The following is a 19846-nucleotide window of genomic DNA, read 5'->3' as shown; positions in this document are numbered from 1 at the left end:
GTGATGTTAGATTACCAGTATTGATGCATTCCTGGCCTTACACGGCCCGGCCCGCAGGAAGAGGTTCCCCACCCCTGCCTTCCATGCTCTGGCAATTAGATGAGGAAACAGGAGTTCAGAGAAGAAAATGAACCTGGAGGTTCACACAACCTGAGGCAAAGCCAAGGTGAGGCATCAGACCTCTATGCTGCTACCTGCTTGGGACTCACTCTAAGCCTTGTGTCCCTGAGCTGGCCGGTAAATGAACTCACCAGAGAACCAAGAGGGACCCTCTTGGTCTGCATCCTTTAGTGGTCCTGCCAGTGTGGCCCACAGCATGCCGGTGATAAGTGGCTGGTGCTGAAGAACTAATAGGTACCGGGCAAGTTTCCTCTGTTTGCCAGAAGCTATGCCACCATATTTCAAAGAGCAGTGGGGCCACCCTTGGTGACACGGTGGACAGGTTTCAGGAGAGCTTCCACCCTGAGACAAGAGAGGAAGAAAGGCTTGAAAATCAAGTCTTGAAAAGTAGTCCATGCAAACCGTCCGGATCCCAGCAGAATGTTGCCCCGTGGAGTGCTAGGAAAGAAGCACCGGGTTGGAAGGCCCTCGGAATACACTGGGACCTCTAGCTTGCCAGCCGTCACGCAGACAGTGCAGGACCAGGGGATGGTGCCAGCTCACCAGCAACGAACGCACAACAGGAACACAGCCGAGCAAGTCTGCTAATAAACGATATCCCCTGCCCTCCGCAAGCTTCCTGAGCAGAAGGACTTGTAAACAGACAGCAAGCTAGTGAGCAGACAGTTCCAATGCAGACTGATAATGCCATTCATCAGATAAAGCACATTTGGCTCTCTGCTTCCATGGGCTCAAGGAGTAGGGTAGTGGACAATGTGTTGGACTGCTAACCACAAAGTCAACAGTTTGAAACCACTGGCAGCTCCGAGGAATAAAGATGAGGCTCTCTACTCCCTTAAAGAGTTAGTCTTGGACGGAAACCTACAGAGACTGAGGTCTACCCATGGAATTGACTCGGCGGCAGGGAGTTGTTTGGTGTACAGTGGCCTCAGTACCTGTCCACCTCTCCCAACGAGACAGGGAGCTGTGCTCAGTCCGGGGCCATCTCCATCTGGTCCTGGGAAAGCACAGCACACGGCACAGGAAGCGCCCTGAGGAAAACAAGCCCGAGGTTACAGGAACACACGGGAAAGGCTCCACGCCAGGCCTAGAGGAGATCACACCAGGCTTCCAGAAGATGTCCTGACTGAGATAAATCTTGAAGGACAAACAGGCAGATTGGTATCGCACCCATGGGATCACCAAGTGGAAAGCTTTTTCAATTATGCACAGTTTGGTTCATCCATCCCACGGCTTCTCCTCCATTTGCAGGGATAATTGAGAGTCCGCCGCGGTTCAACTGTGCTAAGTGCCCGTAGTGAGCAGTGAATTAGGGGGAACAGAGCGCTGTTCATTTTGCTCAGGAAAGGGTGAGCTCGTGAAAACAAAAGTGAGAGCTGGTAATTTATCGGCCCTCGTTAGCAAGGATTCGGCAGGCGTTCTTAGAGGATTCCTTTCGGATGGAGCCCGGTTATCAGTAGCAAAGAGCTTGCATTCTCCCTGGGCTCTCTGCGCCCTGGTTGCTGACAAGAGCCATTCGGCGAACGCATCATCCAAACCCAGCTCTGCTCACTCAGAGCTCCATTGTCTGCCAGAAGACCCAGGGGCTTCTGGGAATACAGACTGTGAGGTCAGAGGACGAGAGGAACTCAGACCAAGGGTGGGAGCATGCAAGTGGTGCCAAGAGATCCCTGACTGTCTGGTCTAGCCAGCCTTGAAATGCAAGCTCGCGGGGCCCGGGGCTCCTGGCTCCCTGCTCACCGTGACCCCTCTCTAGTCTTCGCTAATCGGACAGCTATACCTAGCCGACTGCTGTTGAGTCCATTCCAATGCATAGCACCCGGAGTGTGTCAGAACAGAGCTGTGCCCCATTGGGCTGTCAGTGGAAGAAGAAATCCAGGCCTTTCTTTGAGGTTCCTCTCAGTGGTTTCAAACCTTCAACCTTCTGGTTAGTAGCTGAGCGTGTTAACTGTTTGTGCTACCTAGGAACTCAGGGGCCATTCCAGTCTCAGCCTGACAGAGTTGTCCTAAGGGGCACATGAGAATGTCCTTAAAACATAAGTGTTTGCAGTGGTGCCTGGCATCTACAAAGGGCCTGGCCCAGGTCGGCTCCTCCTGTTTCTAACGAATGACGTGGGTGGGAGTTAGGAAGGGCAGGGTTTCGATAGCTTTGCACCTAGTTCCCTAACGTCTCTGAGATAAGTTCTCACTATTTGCGATGGAGATTATATTTTCAATTTACTTATAGGGTTACTGTGAAGATCCTATTTTGATTATGGGAGAGTGAAAAAGATGAAGGAGCTCAAGGAATAAATGGCCCTACATTTTTTTTAATAAGAGTATAGTTAGCAGGTCCAAGCCTACCAAAATCTTTCCTTTTTTCCTTTTCTTCACTCTTTTTCCTAATCTCCTTGGGTCCGTTTACCCAGCAGACATATACCGAGCGCCTGTTGGGGTTCGGCATAAATCAAGGCGTCAGAATAGTGTGATGAATAAGAAATGATGCCTGTGCTTAAGGAACTCCCAGCTGATGGAAAGACAGCTAGGCTAGCAGACAGAGAAACCACCAGCGCTGGCTGATGCCTGTTCGGGAGCTGTGAGCTCCGATGTGGCGTTGCTGAGGCAGGAGCAGCTAGCGATGGCTTCCAGCCCAGAGGGCTTCCTGCAAAGCCCTGCACGGACACAACAGACAAGTACTCAGTGTGTTCTTCTCATCATAATATATGTTCATGGATGTGTTCGTAGAACGCAGCAATGGCGAAAGTCATCGCCATTCTGGTCCTAACTTTGGTGCTTAATTGTTATTCATTCTTTTCCTCTCTGTAGCAGTGAGCTTTGCAGGAGCTAGGGGAGCTGCTTAGGGTGTTTCGGCCAGCAAGTGGCCCAGCTAAGACCGGATGGATGAGCAGGGTGGGGGGGCGGGGAGGGCGATGCAGGTAAAGGTTAGAAGCAAAGTGTAGCTCATCAGGATGCTAGTCCCAGATATCCGTGGCCATTCACGAGCCCTCCCTGGGTTCTATTTCTATCTTTGGTGAAATAAGGATTGATTGGTTGATTGATTGATTTTGCCCACAATATGTCCCCTGCATCTCTCTGGGCTCTGGGACTCTCCCAGGAGCAGAGTCCTGCCCTGTCTGGTCAGCGATGAGCATGCTCCCTCCCAGCCCACTTTTCCTCACAAGCTGAGCCAGTCTGGCACTTCCAACTGGTACAGCAGCTCCCTCGCCTCCAGGGCTGCCTCAGGGCGTTCGTCGGCCCAGCCACTGTGGCCAGCCTGGAGGGGAGGTCTGCTTTCTCTGAGGTTCTAGCAGAGTTTTGACTATTTTACCTTTTTCCATAGGTTCCCACCAGCCAAAAGAAGGAAGGGGTTTATGATGTGCCAAAAAGTCAACCAGTAAGTGTAAGTACACCTCGCGGCGTGGGGGCTGCCACTGACTGTCAGGGAAGCCCAAGGGCCAGAAGACCTCTTCTGGAAGGAGGGTTGCAACCCCCATGGCTCTGGCTCTAGGCTGGGGGCTCCTCGGGGAGCCAGCAGGCGACCGAGGAAGGCTGGCAGTCATGCAGACCGCTAGATGTGAGCACATCGAGGTCACAGGTGTCCCCGGGGCAGCAGGGCAGCACACCCCCAGGCAGCCTCAGCATAGGGCTGTGGAGGGGATGCGTGGCACAGCCCCTTAGCCACACTCAATTTGTCCTTTGCCCCATCCCTGCCCCGAGCAGAGGCTCAGGGTCGGAAGGCCTTCTAAAAAGCCTGCGGGAAAGTAGATCATGGGGTTTCTCCCACACTTTCTGAAGCTCTCTTTTGCTGGGGTCTCACTGCCACTCTGGGGACTCTCGTAGAGCACGTGGCTGAGAAGAAAGAGTGGGTGAGAGGGGCTTTTCTCTGCTCTTCGTCCCGGGGTTCCTGACTCCGCATCGATAAAGATGCAGACCATAAAGATCCTGGGTTGGGGGGTGACTTCTCCACGGTCATGTGAGGGACAGTGTCTTGATAATGAGCAGAGAGCTGCCCATCTGTGGTGAAGGTGGCTGAGAGGAGAACCACCAAGAAGGACTAATGGGGCCCAGCCAGTGGGAAAAACAGTATGGAAAATCCGTGCTTAGTCAGGCTCACTGCACTGAGGGCAACACAGATCCCGGAGGACTCCAGTGCTGGTGGGACCCGGGGGTCTGAGACAGAAAGGACTGTCATTGGCTCTGTGATGTTCCCCCGAGTCAGTTTCTCCGTAGTGTTCACCCAGTGCCAGAGAGACAGTGGGGCTGCCACGCCAGGGGATGGGGGACTTTGTAACAGCACATGTACAAAGAAGCAGGGCCGTTGGTCTCCATTGATCACATTCAGTTGTGCAATGTATGGAAAGAGTGTGGGCGTTGAAGTCAAGCCTGCCATCAAGAATCTCTCACGGGGCTGCCGTGAGGCTCCAGTAGTTCTGCCAGGAACATTGTTAGCCGTTCTGGACTCTGTCCTCTCAGGAGGATGCAGACAGGCCAGCATGTTTTAAAGGAGCTGTGGTGGCATTGTGGGTTAAGCATCAGGCTGCTAACCAAAAGGCTGGCAGTTCAGACCCACCAATCACTCCTTGGGAGAGAGCTGAAGCCTTCTGGGCCCATTAAGATTTATACTCTCAGAAACCGTTCCTATCAAGTTGCTACAAGTCGGGATGGAGTCGAGGGCAATGCATGTGTTCACTGGTTCATTGTCAGTGGTGGTGGAGGGGTTGCATGGTTTAAGATAAATGTTTCCTCTCCCCTCCCCCCACTATCATGATCCGAATTCTCCCTTGCCAGTCTGGCTAGACCAGAAGATGTACACTGGTGCAGATGGGAGCTGGAGGCACAGCGAATCCAGGGCGGATGATACTTTCAGGACCAGGGGTGTGAGGGGCGATACTGGGAGGGCAGAGGGAGAGTGGGTTGGAAAGAGGGAACCGATTACAAGGATCTACATGTGACCTCCTCCCTGGGGGACGGACAGCAGAGAAGGGGGTGAAGGGAGACTCTGGATAGGGCAAGATGTGACAGGATAACAATCTATAAATTATCAAGGGCTCATGAGGGAGTGGGGAGCAGGGAGGGTGGGGGAAAAAAGAGGAGCTGATGCCAAGGGCTTAAGTGGAGAGCAAATGTTTTGAGAATGATGAGGGCAATGAATGTACAGATGTGCTTTACACAATTGATGTATGTATGCATTGTGATAAAAGTTGTATGAGCCCCTAATAAAACATTTTTTTAAAGATAAGAGGAATAAGGGGGGTTGAAACTCCATTCCATGAAGACCTGGAGGTGGGGAGCTGTACTGGTCCCACCTCAGCCAGACCATGGAAACCCGACGCTGGCTCACAGTAAACTAGAACCGCGCGGGGTGGGATGGGCTGCTACACAGAGGGTGAGCTCTCCATCACTGGAACTGGGCCAGCAGAGAGCAGAGTCGCTGTCAGGAACGCTCAAGATGATTCAAACGTTTCATGGGTAGACAGGCAGGGTGAGCTCTTGATGTCCCTCCCCAGCTGACAGTCTCGGTTCTCTAGCTGGGTTGTCCTCCTGCTCCATTCTCTCCCTCCACTGACCGGTGCTTCCCATCTCCCTACTGAGAACCTTTTCTTGATAAATGCCCATTTCTCTAATCCACTCCCTGTGTTTTGAAACCACCAGTACCCTCTAAATACCGGCTCCAAACCCCAGGGCTTATTAGTGCTGATGAAAGGGCACATTCAGATGTGCGCCCTCTTCACAAACTGGGTAGAGAACCGGCTGTGGGGCTCTGGGGGAGGAAAAAGGCGTTTTTCTCCCTAGGCCTCTACATTTAATCAAGCCCCCTTGTCACCGAGACACTGGCCTCCTTTCTGTGTTTCAATTTGGTGTGGGCCCCCTCTACACAGCTCCCTCCAATTCAATTTGTGCCGAAATTGCCTCCTTTGCCCCTAACAAGTTTGGAGACGTGAGGAAACATGCTCCCTTTGCTGCCTTGCTTTTTGTGAATTTATTAAAACAGCCTGACTACACCACCTCCATGCTTAATAGCTCCTTAAAACACACACACACACACACACACACACACACACTAGCACTCCCCACCCAGCCTCATGACCTGCTGTAGTCCAGCCATGCACACACATGCACACACACACGTGCACACACACACACACACACACACCAGCACTCCCCGGCCAGCCTCACGACCTGCTGTGGTCCCGCCTTCCTCAGATCAGCCCCAGCCTCCCCCATTTCTCTACTGCCCACTCACAGCAGCCCAGCCCAGCCCAGATCCACGCTTTGTTTCTCCAGGCAGACGGTCTGGACTTCTGCTCCAAGCGGTGTCCACAGATCAGGCCTGCCTTGGTGCCCGCCTGTGGTGGCTATCCCCCCAGGAGGCATAGCACTCGCCACACGCTCTCAGAATTATTTCCCCCATTTTACTCGCTGAACTTCCTGAGGTCCTGGTGTTACATACACCCTGGTAACTGGGGAAGCGAAAGACAGGCACAGTGCAGTGCTCTAGGGATATTTAATACAGGGAGCCCTGGTGATGCTGTTGTGTAAACGCTGGGGGACTAACTGCAAGGACAGTGGTTCAACTCCATCAGCCACCCTGAGGGAGAAAGAGGAGGCTGCCAGCTCCACCGAACATGTACCAAGCCTCTGAATCCCTCTCTAGGGTCGCTCTGAGTTGGAATTGCCTCTAGGACAGTGGGCTTTTGTTTGTTTATCAGCAACCCAAACCTTTAGAAAGAGTTAAGTAACCAGGTCCTTTCTTGTAATAAGATTTCCCAGATTTTCAAACTCCAAAATAGCCATGAACTCAATGCGTTCGACGTTTTACTTAGAAAGCTCCGGCATTGCCTGAGCTGTTTGCAGTGGTTCCCAGAGCCCGAGTATCCTCTGTTGGTGAAGGCATCTCCAAGAGATGCCCTCAGCTTTTCTAGACGCCTAAGGGAGGCTGTGTCCAAAGTGCACGCTCCAGTGTAGAGGGAGCCGCCGCTCCTTCTGACCTGAGCCTCCGCGCTTTTAGCGGAGGCTCTCTTGATCCCCTTCTGCCCCGCTGCAGCTCAAGTGTTCTCCTTTGTGAAATTAGCTACTCTGACTCGCCTGAAAGCTGGTCTCTTGGGCTGTGAGACCCTCCCAGCTGTTCTGTGCTATAGAGGGGCTTCCAACTCCTCCGCACCTGGGGTGGCAGAGCAGAATTGCTCCATAAGGGTTCGGTGCTGTGGCATTTATAGGGATCCATCTCCAGGTCTATCTCCTGCAGAGCAGGTAGCTGACTTGAACCATTCTGTTAGCAGCCCCAAACCAAACCTACCGCCATCGGGTTGTTCTGGCTCATGGGAAGTGGCGCTGCAGCTCAGAGTAGAGCTGTTCTTTTGAGTTCTGAGGCTGTAATGCTTTATGACAACAGAAGCCCTCGTCTTGCTCACACAGAGAAGCTGGTGGTTTTGAACCACTGACCTTGTGGTTAGCAGCCCAACTCATAACCACTGTGCCACCAGGGCTCCTTAACAGTCTATTAAATACCCTCACTCTACCTTGCTCTGGGAGTTTCCTGTCTTCCTGGATCCCCACTGTGGGCCAGCTTCTCCAGGGATGCACCATCCCCAGGGAACCCCGTGCTTTCAAAGTGGTTGCTGTGACCTCTCCCATTGTAGTAACTGCAAAATAACAATGACGACAACAACAAAGGAGTTGTCCTTGAGTCAGGTTCCATGTACGGCAACCCCATGAGGGTCAGAGTAGAACTGTGCACTGAATCCACTAGTGTTTCTGAAGCATTAAAATCCAAGTGGGGTGCATGAGCAAGATTCATCCGTGAAGATGGGAGGAGACTGCATCTTAGAGCCAAGAGCCAAGAACGTGGGCATCAAAGACAGTGTGAAACGCTAAATAGGAATGAAGGGAACCACCCAAAGGTCTCGGATTCATAAGATCCTAGGACGTGACGCCCAGGTGCCACTGATTTGTTTCTGACCCAGAGCAGCCCCGTGTATGTCTGAGACCTACTCCCCTAATCATTTTTATGAGTTGGCTTTTCAGAAGGGCAAGGAGTTTCACTGAACGGGTGAGAAAACGGGATTTTCCCATGAACTTTTTAGGTCCCCGTCGCAAATCGCCAGACCTTTCTTCCAATGCACCTCTGTGGAGACTCACTCTGCCAGCCTGTCTGGTTAGACAATGCGGAGCGATTCAACATCGCTACCACCCAGGGATGCGGTGCTCTTAAATGTTTACTGCACAAGGATCGTTGGTGTGAGGGCCTGGAAAAGCCGATGGCAGCATCAGCGTGTGCTGGCATGACCCGCGACGTGGTAGCAGAGACAGTGAGGGAAGAGGGGGGATGTAAATGGAGGAAGGCCCAGCAGGATGAGCAGGGTTGAAATGGGCCATGGCAAACCTGGCAGCACCTTCTAGGACAGATAACTGGGGTTTTTCTGGCTGCAGAGCCCATACTGACTCCACCCAGGAGCACTCTGAGCTGATGAATGTCACATGAAGAGTGACACATAGCCTTCATTTCTGCCAGCCAACCACGCTGGCCGTGTGCTTCGATGGATAGCCTGGCCGCTGGGGACAATATGCTCCTTCGTGAGTGGCGCAGCGTATCTGCTGGGCTCCGTGACTGCACTCATAGTGTGGTGTTCTTTGCGCTCAGCCTTTGGACATGATTCTAGTCCCACCAGGGAACGGACCCTGAGTAGCATGGTACAGCCATGGGCAGCAGCGGAAGTACCTCTTTCAGGCTGTGTTATGCATCACAACCTTGAACTTGCTTGAAACTAAGCTTCACGGTCAACTGTTTGAATGCACAGACCCACCCCCTGCGGTGACTGGTGCCGTTTTCTCACGAGAAACACACAGCGTGTTTGCTTGTTGTTTTCTCCTCTCTCGTGTGATAGTCTTATGGCTGAAAAAGTTCTTTATTCCTTCACCTTATAATTGCCCGGTTTAAAACGCTTTCATGTCATTGGATTAGACATGAAAGAATTTCTCATGATCAGGAATAACTAGCCAGTGAATTCTAGTGGGACTCCCTCCCCTCCCCCCCCGGCTGTCAAATGAGAGATGGTTGGAAGCTTGACAGAGTGGTAAATGGAAAGGACACAGATTGTCAAGTTGCTCGCTGGGGGATCTCCGTTCATTTCCTTTTGATCCAGTACTGGATCCTAAATGGAAAAGAATGACCAGTCCATCCCGAGACTCCCTCCGCGCTCTGCGTGTGGCCTTAGTCAGGCACTTCAGTGTCCCGAGGCTCGTTTGCTTCATCCCTGAAAGGGAAATGACGACCACCCTGCACCACCTCCGGCCCCGTGAAGTGCGCACAGCAGCTCGCGAGGAAGCATGCACAAGGGAATGAGGGCTGCATCCATGAGGTCCCCAGGAAGTAAGGACGTAGAGGGGGTTTTCTCCTATTCTCTTCGGGGATGCCCTGTTATTGAGAGGAAAGGCCAAGCTATAGGGCCAGTCCATTCTGACTCCCTGTGACGCTGTATAGTGTCCCTGAGCCTCGTCTCTTTCCCTTGGCATAACTGGTGAGTTTGAACCACAGACCTGGTGGCTAGCAAACACTTTCCTGACAGCACCACCAGGGCTCCTTAAACCATATGACAGAGCAGGGAAATCTGGGATCAAGAAAGACATTTCAAACCATCTGAGCTGGTGTGCAGGAGAAAGAACAGCCTTTCAGACCAGTGAGGTCCCTGCCCTCCCCTTCTGTCATTAAGCAGTGGATGAACGGGCTGTGGTAACATCGTGGACTATGAACTTGGCTGTGAGCCGCAAGGTCGGCAGTTTAAAACCACCAACCGATCCAGAGGAGAAAGATGGTCTTTCTGCTCCTGTAAAGAGAGCCTCGGAATCCACCAGGGGAGGGCTACTCAGTCCTACACAGTCAGTATGACTCAGAATAGACTTGACGGCGGTGACTTTATTGTGAAGGTGATCGTGCTGTTGTCTTGGCGTTTGTCCCAGAGTAAAACTACCACTGGCTAGGGTTTCCTCGGCTCAAGTCTCTGTCGGAGCAGGCCCTTTCGTCCAGGGATTCACAGGGTGCTTTACACCCCAAACCTTCTGTATGGCAGCTGGGTGCTTGGCCATTCTGGCACAGACTCCTTGATGATTGCATCAGGAAGCTCACAGTGATTCGTCGATACTCCCATGTCACTGGTTCCCAAATGCGCATGTGGATCTACCCATTGTCTTAGCATCTTGCTTCCACCACCTCAGTTGCCAAGCACAGCACTCTCCAGGCCCCATTCTTCCCTGGAAGAATTGCCTTGGCCTTGAAGTCACCCAGGCTGAAATGCACAGCAGGCATGAAGTGGTATTGCCCTGTGAACTTAGCACTTTGGGTGGACAGTGTATCTAGAAGCACCTCACTGCGCAAGCTTGGGCCACAGAGTAAGTGCTCGGACACTGTGATCCTCGTTAGCCTCCATCTGGAGAGTGACCAACTCGCCTGTAGATTAGTTGGATGGGTCTGGAAAAGGCACCACACCAAGGGAAGCGGATACAAACCCTGATAACGGGGGTTGTAGCTTCTGATTCCGTTCCTTTCTTTGCCCCAGAGTTCCCTGGACAATTGGAGAGGCCAGTCTCCTGTGACATACGGGGCGGGTGTGTGTGTGTGTGTGGGGGTGTCCCCTTGCGTCAGAATCAGTTCTATGGCATCTGGTGGTCCTCACAAGGCCCAGAACTCCCTAGCTGACTGCACGCACCCCCTCCTCCTCTAGAGTTCCATGCAGGCAGGGTTCCGACCGGATTCATTCTTGAACCCCCACTCTACCTGGCCCGTGCTCCCTTCATCTCGGATGTTGCCATGATGTGCACGAACCCCTTTTAAAAAGTCTCACTGAAAGCTGTGCAAGTGTGAAGAGCTTTGTCTATATAGTAGGGAAATGGGGATTTTATGGGAACCTGAAACTGACCCCAGGGGACAGTTGGAGCCAGAAAGACGTTCATCTTGCCACTCCTTCCGTGCACTCCCCCATCCCCTGTGCATTTCTGTCTGAGACGCCGGGCCCCGCTGTCAGTGTCTGAAGGGCCCTCGCTCTAGGTGGCATTTTCTCCCGCTGCAAAACCGAGGAGCCAGTCCCTCAACGGGGAGAACCAGCGAAGTCATGGGACTTCTGTTCACTACCTGTGACCACCTCACTTTCATGGCAAAGGACATCTTCATTCACAATCTAGTGGTTGGTTTTCCCGTTAGCTTGAATCCTGGATCAAGATGTTGCATAATTGGATTAAATCTAGTCTGAACGTTTGTCAGCTTCACTTCCTCATTAAGCACCACATTGTGGAGAAAGGATCCTGATCACAATACATTGACTGTAGACGTCACCCAAGAGGAAGTCACCCTGGAGTGAAGGCAGGAAGCCTAGCGCTTTGCCGACAGTAAAATAGAAGGTAACCCTGTTGTTAGTGTGAAGGTGGATTTTCTTTCTGCTCTATTTAACAAAAAAATGTCCAGAGATAGAATCATGAATTCCTAGACTTAAGAGTTCGCAGGCACACTACAAGTAGGTTATCTGGGTGAGCCTCCGTCCAGTGCAGGGATCCCATAGGATGGGTGTGGGCTGCACATTGCTGACTGGCTTCGGCTTTGGTCAGTCTACCTGCATTGATCCGTCTTCATTCTGTAATTTCATCAATCCAATTACTGCAAGCTCTTTGTTGACTTTGGTTTCCTTTCAGCCTCCACGCATTGATTCATTCAGGGGACACCCACTTACTAAGAACCTCCCACTTGCCAAGCAGTATTTCATTCCCTGAGGATGTCGATGAATATGGCAGACGGCTGAAGAGTTTTACATGCCCACCATCCTCCCTGATCAGAGCTGAGCGGTGGGAGGCTGCGGACTAGATGATATGACGGCGCGCAAGGACAGGAGTAACCTTTGCCCCAGGGAGACTGGTGAAGTCCGCATCCAGGGATGCAGTTTGCGGAGAAAGGATGGTAGTGGGCCACTGGAGACAGGTGCACCCGCACTCAAAAAAGGGGATCAGGGTCCTTAAAGGCACTGGGATCTAGAAAAGGCTGGCTCATCCCAGGCCTGGCTGGGCGCAGGGGACAAGGATGCAGAAGGAAACCAGCCTCTCACTAGGAAAGGCCGTGATTGTGGAGCTGAGAAGCTGGGATTCAATGGGAAGCTCCTGGTGGCTTGAAAGTGCTAGAATGAAACTATTGGAACTGCATTTCTGGGCGCCCTCGCGGAGGCCAGTGGCAGGTGGTTAGTCAACTGGGAGGACCATTAATTGGCTAATGAAATAACTGAAGAATGGCGAGCAGGATGGAGTCAGGGACATCGGGCCCACGCCAGGAAATGTGACAGAGGGAGCTCGTGTGGGGAATTCGTTTACTAAGGTATTAGAGGGGCTGAAACCCTTCCCGGCGCCGTGGGGCGGCTCAGATTAGTAACAGTACAACGTGGCTGCTGTCTGTAATGCGAGAAGGACAGAGGAAGGAAGTGATGTCAGCAGAGCCTGGGGGCTTGGGTTGCCAACAGACTCCAGAGCCGCAGAGGGCGCCGCCAGGACTTGGACCCTGAAGAGGAGGTGGCTTCTTGGGTGGAAGGTGAAATGACAGAGAAGATTCAGTCACAGCAGAAACACCACCTAACATGAGCAGACGAAATCCACTACTTCTCTCTTTATCCCACCAGCCAGTCTCCCACTGTTGCTTCTTTGGGTCAAACCTAGGTGGTCATGCGTTGGCAAAGGAGCCCGGGGAATGCAGTGTCCATAAACTTGGCCCCGTGGTCCATAAACTTGGCCCTGAGCAAGGACACAGAGGAATCTGAGAGCAAAGAGGACAAGAGGCACCGTGGATCCAGACGAGGGGAGGGCCAGTGCAGACAAGGGATGAGGTGCACCTGGGTCAGTTTGAGTGGATCCCTGAGGTAGCACTGGAAAGCCATTCTGCTGAGCAGGATGAGACAAAGGTCGAGCTAAGCTGCCTACTTCCACAGAGATAAGCCTTCCGAGGTCAGATAATCAGATGACAAAGACCAGACACCCTTCTCTCCACTTCTGTAAACCAACAGAACCAAACCAATGTCATCTAGTCCATTCCAACGTACAGCGGCCCTGTCAGACAGAGAGGAACTGCCGCCAAGCTTCCAAGGCTGTACTCATGGAAGCCGAGTGCCACGTCGTGCTTCTGTGGGGCGACTGGTGGGTTAAACCCGTGTGCTTTCCTCGCTGTCACACTAAAGCCCTTGTCTCCCCTACAAGATCAAACGCACTGCCATCGAGCCAATTCCAGCTCGTGGTGACCCTATCGGACAGGTAGGACTGCCCCTGTGGGTCTGTAACTGTCTGTGGGAATAGCAAGCCTCCTCTCTCTCCCACCTAGCGGCTGGTGGTTTTGAACTGCACACTTTGCAGTCAGTAGCCCAACTTGTAACCATTATGCCACCACGAGCCCTCGCATTTATACCGACGCGGCTTTCTCTGAGGTTCTAGTGGTGTTGGGTGCACCCCCTTCTCCATCAGCGGCCTTCTGGTGTTCACCCGAGCTGGCAGTGATCCTTCTTCATCTTCCTCGCTGCTCCCTGCGCATGACGCACCTTCAGCTGTGTGACTTTATCACTCTGAGTGATATTTCACTCTTTTGTCCAAGGTTGAAGAACTGAGTTGACATTAATGGAGTGAAGCCGAGTTGTAGGCAGCTCCCCGTTAAATCACTCCTGAAACTTGTGTTTTACAAATGCAAATGTGGAAGGGGCTAAGTGGTTGCTGACGCAGTTGCTCCGTGTCCTGTTTGCTCAGCTGTGTGTTAGCATAAAGCGTATCTTTGTAAGACAGTTATTTCCGTTCCATTTTGCTCTGAAAATACCTGGCCTGGGTGTCCTGCAGGAATGGACTTCCCTTTTCTGTTTGTTTGTTTATAAAAAATAGGAAATGTCATTCAAACTAAACTTGCCCAATTAGCCTACTGTATAAACAGACAAAGGAGGAGATACAGTGGAACGCAGTTGAAGCTGCGTTGGAGCTTGGCATTCTTCCCCGGGAACACGTTCCATCCCAGCCCACTCCAAAGGATAAGGTTCTAGATGGGAAAAGAGAGTCTCTATGTAAACTCTTCGTCCTTAATTTCAAGAGCAGACGTGTGGAGGTCAGATAAGGACACCTTTCATGTTGTTTTTCATCCTAAACCTTGTATTTCTGTCATGTAATTCCTAAACAAAAATTGGGGCCTACTCTTTGGGAGGTAGCAAAATCACAGAAAAAGCGTAAATCTGAACTGAACCAGACACTGTGCCTGGTGGTTGGGCTCCAGCTCTCAAAGTCATCAGTGTGAACCCACCAGCCGCTCTAAGCGAGCAAGACGGGTCTTCCTGCTTCCATCGAGAGTCACAGTCTTGGAAGCACGCAGGCCAGGTCGACCCTATCCTATAGGGTCACTAAGAGCTGGAATTGGCGTGATGGTAGCCAGTTTGGATTTTTTTTTTTTGAGGTTTTTTTGTTTTGTTTTTCAGATTCTTTTTTTGTTTGTTTTTTGTGTTGTTTTTTTTTTGTTTATTTTTCAGATTCTTAGTGACCAGCTAAAAAAAAATGAGAAAGCTATCTCTCTGGATTAGACTGAAAATTAAATAAGGGAAGGAACCATAAAGCCATTGATAATGTCTTAGGTACAGAGTAGGTACTCAATATTGATAGATGACATGGTATTGAACTTTTTTCTTTTAAACATCCCAACCCAGTCCAGATCCAGTCCCTCAGTCCGATATTAGCCCGTATGTCTGATATCAGTCTATAAATTCCCTTCAGACTCACGAAACACATGCAACGACGCCACATTCAGGAAAATCACAGGCCAGTGAGTGGGAAGGCTTGTGGTGGAAGCATCTCAGCACTGGTGTGGGTCTCCACATGGCTCCTCCACATCCGGGGCTCTCTCAGTGTAGCTCCATGTGGCTTGTCAACAGGAATGTCTCACCAGGAGTGAACCACATGGTTTTGAACTTTGAAGTTATTTTTTGGCTTGAAATTCTGCTGCATGCAGAGCAGACTATGGTGTGGTATCAATCATTAAACCGAGGAGGATGCTATAAGTTCCTCAAAGAGATCTCCTGAGGCTTGAATAATGTCGTTTTAGAAGACATTTAAAACAATACTTAGCACATAGTTCGTGCTCAACAGATGTTAGCCACACTCACTATTTGAAACCAGCATACAAAGTGTGTGTTACGGACAATGGGCTATATCTCTGTGATGGACAAAGGACCATCCCACATGCCCAGAGATTGATGAGAATGAGCAAAACATGGCCCAACCATTAAGATGCTCTCCATGAGTTGGAGGGAGCACGGTGGGTGTACAGAGTATGGAGCAGCGTGAGAGCCTTCGATTCTCCATTGCTCAGCAATCAGGTTGACAAGATCGAGGCCCACTCTGGAGTTGGGGCCGACCCTGCAGGGGAGCACCAAGGCCCTTGCTCTGAGGGGAGGATGCCACACAACTGTCACTGCCGAACATGGGCCACCACGTCCAAGCAGGGACCGTGCGGGGCATTGAATATGCTCTACCAAGATGCTTCCAAACAACCCCAAGATGGAGAGTTCTTCTCTCCCATGATGCTGTTAGGATCCTGAAGCTCCGAGAAGGTCGATCACTTAGAGCTTCTAGAAGAGGCATGGCTAAGACGAACCCAGACTTATTTCTCTCGCCCTGCAACTAGAGTGGCCTAGTTTATCATCTAAACGGGGCCCCTTTAGATGAAATGCAGCTGGCTACTAGCACCTCTGTGAGGACGATAGCCATTGCCAAGCTGTAGCGGCACCTTACTCACAGCCGTGCATGCCTTCCCAGCTGGGCCAGCCACCTTGTCCCCAACACCAAACGCCACAAGACTCCCGACGGAAGGCCGGAGGCATTCTTCCTTCATGTGCCTGGGATTCTTTGCTCATCACGCTACATGTGTGGAAGCAGCTCCCGGGTCTCCACGCTCCAGGCGTCGTGCTGCATGCTGGATCCTTCTGCGGGGATAAATCCGATCACTTGGAGATGTGGCACAGGTGACACAGGGCATGTCAGCTGAAGCGGCTGCTGCAGCGAGTCTGCCCGTACTCCTCGAATACCGGCCATGAACATTCACAGAGCCGTAGCTACAGCCTCCCTAATGAGCAGAGCCGTCATGGCAAGTCGCCCCACAAATGTCTATCGGGCTGACACTCATGCTCTCCTGGTACGGCAATTCAGCCTTTCCGGATAAGTCTCCCCAACTGCCGTGATTAGTGGTTGCAGAAGCATAATGAACAAACTCTAGTCTGGAGGGTGGGGAAAAAAAAGAAAGTAGAATGGAGTAAAAGATAAATGACCAATCAAGGGAAATAAGAAAATATCTGTCGGTGGGATCCCCAACCCACAGCGTGCAACCCTTGTGTGGGTGATGACTTAGAAAGGAGCTCAGAAACTAAGTGCTGACTGAGACCTTAGAGGGTCTCTGCGTGGGAAAAGCATGGTTTGGGTGAGTGTTCTAGGAGCCGGGAGGGTACTGAGCGTCGGCCAGCAAAACCAAACTCGCTGCCATTGACTCAACTTCCACACTCAGCTACCTACAGGGCAGGGTTGAACTGGCCAAGTGGGTTTCCAAGGCTGTACAAGCTTTACAGGAGTAGAAAGCCTCCCCTGTCTCCCACGCAAGAGCTGCTGGTTTGGAGCTGCCGACCTTGTTGTTAGCAGTGATCTAGCAGTCATCTCTGAGGCTTCTCAAAGCACACCTTCCTGTGCCCTGCCCACAGAGGTTCTGGTATGATGTGTTGCTTCCTGCTGCCACAGCAGTAAAAATATCGCAGACAGCAGACACTGATTTAAAGAGCAGACACTGATATCCTGATTAGCCTCAGCCTCTTGTCAGGCTTTAGAGTCCCTGGGCTGTGGACGCCTCTGCTGAGTGTCTGTCTTCCTAGGACGTCTTCCCCTCTGTGTGCCACGGCCCCTGTGCAGCTCACAGGCCACTAGCTGCAAGCCCATTCCCCTGGTGTGGCCCTATTGACACACCAAAAACATTCTTTCCAAAGAGGGTCACCTGCACGGGCTCAGGGTCTGGGACTTCCATACACATGTGGAGGGTGGACCACAGTCCATAGAAATCAAGCTGGGGAACCTCTACATCCAGTTGCAAACATTCCCGAATGCTTCTGATGCTAAAACTAAGTCCATCTAGTGTCACTCCCTCTGTGTTATGGATACGAAGATTGTGGTTGAGGTGCTCAAGGCAGAGGAAAATGAAGGATAAGCTCACGTTTCTCTACTTGTGTATAAGGAATATCTCCTATCAGGGTGGGGGTAGCTGCAGAAGACGGTTTCAAGCCTCTTCTGTCCTGGTTCTTGCCCCGCTCGCTCACAAGAAAGGATTCAAATGAGGGTCGGCATTCAGACTGGAGCCATAGAAAAGGACGGAATGGGAGAGTGCGTTCATCAAGGAGGTACACTAGTGTGAAAATAGGAGCCCAGGTGGCATAGTGGTTACACTTCGGGCTGCTAAACGCAAGAATGGCAGTTCGAAAGCACCAGCCGCTCTGAGGGAGAAAGATGAGGCTTTCTAGTCCTGTAAAGAGTTACAGTCTCAGAAACTCACAGAAGCAGTTAGACTGTCGTATAGGAGTGCCGTGAATCAGAATTGACTTGATGGCCCTGAGTCTAGTGTCTTGGTGTGAAACACTAGTGGGCCCCCAGCTAATCTAAGGGCCATGTGGGACCAAGACTCAGGTTTTTATTCCACTGGTGGTAGACCTTCCATCAAGGACTGGCTTTCTGGTGGGTCTTCAGCTCTTGGTCGACTTTCTGTAGTTCGTGTACCTTCCCTTTCTAGGTACATGCACCCAGAGTTTGTGCCCTGTCCTTGGTTGCCAAGTTCAGTTCCTCCATTCTGGGGTTAGTGTGCCCATCCATCATGGGCTGCTCACTCCCTTTTACCTTCTCCATGTCTTCCTGTGATATGAAATGTGCACCTTCTCTTGTGCTAGGAGACATGGGTGTGCCCCCACTTCTTTTGTGCTAGGAATCCCTTCCATTGCCAACCTTTCTCCCCTCTGCCCAGATCTGTATAGCTCACAGTGGCATTGACTCTCACTATCTACAGCACTCTCTCCCTTCTCATCTTCCCACTTCCTATCTGTCATAGGGTTCTGTCAGAACCCCATCATATTTCTCTCCAGCAGTACCTTCCTTATCTCTGATGCTATTCCTTTTACCTTTCAGTGTACGCTGTCAGCCAAGGATTCTAGGCCCCCCCCCCCACTATATTTTAAATCACATGGTCCTATCTCTTTAGTTAAGGGGAATTCAACAGCATTGTACTTCGGATATCAGTTCATCTGTGCACAAGTTAATTTTAAACAAAACATGATGAAACATGTCTCTGGCATTAGTGGGGGCTTCAGACAAGTTCTCTGAGTCAAATACTTGCCTTAGTCTCCTCCGGGTGCCTTCACACCACAGGCAACAGCAGGATGCTTTTTTTGTGCGGTGGGATAAATGGTTTCGAAGTCAGGGATAATATTAACTTCAACTAGGCCCACGTGGACATCTTCCAAGATCACTGAGGCTTTGCAACAAGTTTACAAGTGTGCTGCTCCGTGTGCAAACCAGTAGATTTTAGAGGGAGCAAGCATTTTAAGGAAAAAACCTCAAAGATGAGCCAGGATCAGGAAAGACTGCCAACGTTGACAAGTGAAGAACAGGTGTCTAAGGTCCAGAACCTGGTGAAAGAGATCATGGAGGTGCTCTGATGTGATGACTACCGATGTTGGAATTTCAGATTCATGCTTTTCGGTTGTAAGCAGACATCTTGGCCTTAGCAAGCTTTCAGCGCGACAGCTGCAGTAGTGTTGCACAAAGAGCAGCTGGTTGAAAGAGCTCACCTTTCCATTTGAAGCACGATGGGCCTCTCAAAGATGACTGTACGGAATGAACAGTCTTGGAGGGACCTCTATGAACCAGTGACTTCCAGGGGCATAAGCTGTGCCAAGGCAACTATATTTTGATACTCCATTGGGGTAATCTTGATGAGATATTTTCTGAAAGGACACCCAGCATGATCATGGGCGCTTATGATAAGGAAGACTTAACAAACCGGAAACTGCATTATTGAGAAAAAGCCCGGGAAAGTTGTGCCAAGCATTTTTTTCCCCATCACGACAAGGCACCTGCCCATTCTTTGAGGCTAGTGGAGGGTACTGGTGAGAGTTTCTTTGGGAACTCTTGCCCTGTCCACCCACCAACCCTGGTCTTGCCCTTTCAGACTTCCATTTGACCTCCAAATTCAAGAACTTCTCAGGAATATGATTTGAGTTCCCTGACGATGGCCAAACTGCCATATTGACTTGGTGTGAATGGAAGAATGCAGAATTCTTCAGGGAAGGGTTAGAGGGATGGAAACACTGCCTGCAAACGTGTATCCACCTAGATCAGGGATATGTTGATAAGCAAGGGCTTCGCCTGCTGACCTTTTAGTTTAACAATAGTCCCTATGATTTGTAGCAATGCATGTTGACTTACCCTTGTATTTATATGTGGTCATTATTAATGCCAGTCACCAAGGACATTCTAGCCTCCCTTACTGGGGTCATTATAGCCACAGCCCTCCAGAGAGTATTGGAGTGGTCAGGGCAAAGCAGCCCCTCACTGTGGCTCCTCCTTCTACAGTCCTGCCCACTTCACCTTTGTCTTAAAACCTCCGTGCTCCCCCCACCCCCTCACTAGAGTACATTAGTAAAGAGCACAGACTCCCAAGCTAACCCACTTACTAGTCTTG

The 19846-nt window shown here is 51.1% G+C and overlaps 1 protein-coding gene across 2 annotated transcripts in view; it reads left to right on the top strand.

The window, feature by feature from the left end:
- Positions 1-19846, top strand: part of DAB1 (DAB adaptor protein 1) — a 302544-nt gene that overhangs the window by 244136 nt on the left and 38562 nt on the right. The window contains exon 8 of one of the 2 annotated variants that reach the window (XM_075539918.1): positions 3440-3493. In XM_075539918.1, the coding sequence (XP_075396033.1) occupies positions 3440-3493 (54 nt within the window). Of the gene's footprint in view, positions 1-3439; positions 3500-19846 lie in introns of both variants that reach the window. The other variant, XM_075539914.1, reaches the window with a different exon arrangement.

This window comes from Tenrec ecaudatus, chromosome 1, assembly GCF_050624435.1.
Source record: "Tenrec ecaudatus isolate mTenEca1 chromosome 1, mTenEca1.hap1, whole genome shotgun sequence".
Classification (NCBI taxonomy): domain Eukaryota; kingdom Metazoa; phylum Chordata; class Mammalia; order Afrosoricida; family Tenrecidae; genus Tenrec; species Tenrec ecaudatus.
Note: the sequence above shows the minus strand (reverse complement) of the source record. Positions and strands in the feature narration are given on the sequence as shown.